The 3,925-nt window shown below is 47.3% G+C and overlaps 1 protein-coding gene across 1 annotated transcript in view; it reads right to left on the reverse strand.

The window, feature by feature from the left end:
* Positions 1–3,925, reverse strand: part of MDH2 (malate dehydrogenase 2) — an 11,135-nt gene that overhangs the window by 5,040 nt on the left and 2,170 nt on the right. The window contains exons 2-3 of the mRNA XM_012807866.2: positions 2,920–3,045; positions 312–389 (exon numbers count right to left, since the gene is read on the reverse strand). Of these exons, the coding sequence (XP_012663320.1) occupies positions 312–389; positions 2,920–3,045 (204 nt within the window). The remainder of the gene's footprint in view (positions 1–311; positions 390–2,919; positions 3,046–3,925) is intronic.

The raw sequence follows: 3,925 nt of genomic DNA on the forward strand, positions 1-3,925 counted from the left end.
CTTAACCACTGTGCTACGGGTGCCAAGCCACCTTTACCTGTTTTAACCTAACCCGGAATTGAGGGACATTCCCCATGGGAGTTCTCACTGTGTGCTAGAGCTGCTGCTCTGAGTACCTTCTAACCATTCACTCCACATGGCTGAGCCCTGAAACACTGTAGCCTGACTACAGCAGACTGGGGCAGGGCTGCCTCTGCAGCAAGAATCCCTTCCAGATACAAGTCTTCTCTAGTCTGTCTGGACTGCCTTAAAGCAGGCCCTGGTAAAGGGGCTCATGATTCGAAACTTCTTCCAATGTCATACACACGTACCTGAGAGATCAGGGGGATGATGGTCTTCCCAGCATGGCCACCAATGACAGGGACGTTGACTCGAGCTGGATCCAAACCCTGGTCACCAAAGTGTGAAGCTTGACTGTTAATGGCTCTTTGAATATAAAATATGTCTTAGCTACCCCCAAAGCACCAATACCGCAGAAATCCACAGAACCCAGAGCGAAATAAGGAAATCAGGGAAGAGGCAACATCCTACCACAGTACTACCAAATGGCTGAACAGCTGTGGGGAGGACAGGCTCCTTGTCTGGGGAGGCCATCACAGGTTCCTCCTCTACAATGAGCTGGAAGTGCCTCCGTAGAGCTCCCCATTAGCCTGAAATCCTCTCAGAATCAAGGACAGCAGTCCTCTTTCTCAGGGCTAATGCACAGCCCAGACTCATGTCCACATTCTCTATTCCAGAGAACAAATCCCCTTTCCCTCATTCTAGAGCAAAATTCAAACCTATTCCAGGAAACCCAGGCGTGAGAAGTCTGACACCTCAAATAGTGATTGGTACAGAAAGAACAAAACTGGGTTGCAATGGGGTCAAATTCCATGGTTCCAGTTAGTAGCATTTGCTACACACAGGCTGACTTGTTAAACTAAAGAATCTGTGAACCAGAAATTCTTAAAACAAACACTCTCACCTAAAAAAAAAGAGCACAGAGGTAGGAGGAAGGCAAGTAGCTCTCCGAGTAATGCCACCTGCCCCAATCACCATGGCTGCTGAGACCAGCCCCAGGTTAGGAGATAAGCCCCTTGCCTGGGAAAGGGAAGGCCAATCTCATGAGTGAGCAGAGCAGGCAGGATCAGCTTCATGCTGAGAGGTTACAGTGGGTAACTGCATCATGTGCTGGGCACTGGGGACATGGGCCTGTTTCCTGAAGCTTGGCATCTAACATGAAAGACTGATACAAACTGATGTTCCAATGCCATGTGCTCAGACAGGGGTGCAGGCAAGAAGACTGGGAGGGGCTTCCTGGGGAACAGGGGAGGCAGCCAAAGGAAGAGTGTTTCAGGCAAAAGGAACAGAAGAGCAAAGCCATGGAGGTGTGAAATATTCAGGTCATTGCTGAAAGCCACACAGAAGGGGGAGGTTGAGGGTGGCCAAAGGGTGCTTGAAACTGTCCAGAAGAACATTGTTAAGTTTAAGAATTGATATTTATTCTTTGGACAATTCAGGAATTTTCCACAATGTCAGGAAGCCCAACTTAATGGCAGTTTACTTAGTGGAAGCCTGTCAAACACTAGCTTCTCAGGCAAGGGCCAAGCTCCCTTGTCTTCTCACCTCAAACAGTGAGATGTCTTAGCTTCTACACTAAGACAGTGCCACCTAAAAGAACTTTCCGGGAGAGAGCCACATGTGGCTTATGCAACAGATGGTATACAATTTTAATGTTATTTAACCTTAATTAATTGAAGTAGCCACATGCGGCTAGTGGCTACTGTGGTGCCAGGCAGGAGTTGGGTGTGGGAACCGCACTTCAAGCTGGAGGGAATGCCTGTCTGCTTGGCTCGTCCACTTTCAGACTCAGAGATCATTACATGCTCCCATTCCCGCCCTACAGGTTTTACCACACCCTGCGCATACCGTGTGGACCTGGTTATGCAATTAAACTATTTCTTTAAACAAAGTGTCTCTCTCCACTCTACAGAGTGCCCAAGTCCTAGGCCACTTATAGACCTCTGTGACCCCCACATCTAGAAGACAGCTTGAGTGCCAGGCCCTTAGGCACATGGTGCTGTGTGAATCACACTCCCTCTGATGCCCTCAGAGAAGCTGGACAGTGCAGAGGGGAGTTTAATGAAGGGCAATGGTCCTGCATGTGTGCTTCACACTAAGCTATGTGCACAAGTTGGTCCCTGCTTCTGAGAAGCCTCCTCAAATCTGCAAAGTCAGAACAAAATGGCTTGAAGCTCCAAAAGGATACTTTTGGGGGGCCAGAGGAAGTGTATCTGCTGGATACACAACCAAAACAATTAGAAAGGTTGTGAAAGGCACCAGACTCCAAACTCAGTGCTGATGCCGTGCCAAACCAAACCTATCTTGAGAGAAGTCTGGCAGCCCACAAAGGGACAGGCATCTGGCAAGATCAGTACATTCCGAGGCAAACTACTACAGGCAACCCAGAAGAGGTGGTCAGAATCAGAGAGCAGGACTGCCGATTCTGATTATCTCGGCATTTCTGGAACTTCCTTAAGTGCTTCATGTTTGCTGATTTTATTATACTATAACTAATGAACAGCAGATAAATCCTTTGAGAATTAGTTTTCAGGGGTGAGGACAAGGGGGAAGGCTGGGGGAACAGGAGCTGAGTTTAGCCACGGAGAGACCCAGGAAATGTCTGAATCCTTGCCAATCCCAGGGACAAGACAGAGTGAGCCGAGTGGAGACAGAAGCTGGCCTGAGTTTAAACCTGCAGGGACTAATGTGAATTCCATGAGGAAACATGAGGGCTGCTTCCACCAGGGGAGCAAGCCATAAAACACTTGCAAGTCATAAGTGACCTGTAAGTGCCCTGATGTCTTTATGCCTGCTAATGAGCAAAAAGGGGACAGAGAAGTTCAATAGGACTCAGGCTATACCTGATCCAGACCTTACCTTCAGTTCAGCAACAAAGGTGTTAGCTCTAACGATGTCCAGGGTTGTCACACCAAAGATTTTATTTGGGTTGTATACTCCATGTTTCTTGAAAACTTCTGCTGTGATTGGGATAGTGGAATTAACCTGGTAAATCCAAGGGACAAGCATGATTTGCTCTGTTTTCTGAGAGTAGGGCCAAGCAACAAAAGGAACAATTTTTTTCATGAGACCACGAATAAGCCTAAAGGTACCAAATTATTAAACTGCCCCATCTGATAACTCTGTGTACAGGAAAGCCATCCACCAGACAGGACAGGTCATACCATGTAAATAAAGCAGCCCTCTGCTGCAAGGGATGCTTATTTCCTATCAGCTATCAGTTTAAATATGTGATGATGGCCCCACTGGGTACCTGCGTGGCTGGGGCCTCTGCCTGAATGGCCCAGTCCTGATTAAAGAGCACTACAGAGCAGCTAAAAGCTCAAATGAAGTAGGGTCAAATCCCAGTTCTGTCCCTCTCTGTTATAACCATGAGAAAGGTACCTAAAATTCCTAGGATTTGGTTTCTTTACCCGTAAGTAGGAGAAATAGTAAGTCATGAAGTTTTTGTGAAGATAAATGACTTAATACAGGGTAAGTGCTGAACACATTACCTGGCACACAGGAAGACTGTAACGAAAACAGAAAGGTCCATACTAGGTATCAGTTAGCTCCCCAACAAAAGAAACAGTATCTTCTTTTAACCAAATGCCCCCAAGGAAGGTAAGCTCACGGGAAAGGCAGGATCCTCTTCTCAGAGGCCATAAGCACAAGCTCTGAGCCTTTACTGGCAGCCACATTCCTCATGGACATCACTGTCACCTGGATCCTCATGACATTCAGACCAGGACCCAGATTCAACCAGGAGGGAGGAATATTGGGGCTGCTGTTAAATGTAAAACAAGGCCCTGCAAGGTCAGGCCTGGGAACCACAACTGTCCTCATTAGAAGTTTCTGAGTAGAAGGATAAGCTTCCTGCAAACAC

This window comes from Otolemur garnettii, unplaced genomic scaffold (genome assembly GCF_000181295.1).
Source record: "Otolemur garnettii isolate 467f Iridium unplaced genomic scaffold, OtoGar3 scaffold00077, whole genome shotgun sequence".
NCBI lineage: Eukaryota > Metazoa > Chordata > Mammalia > Primates > Galagidae > Otolemur > Otolemur garnettii.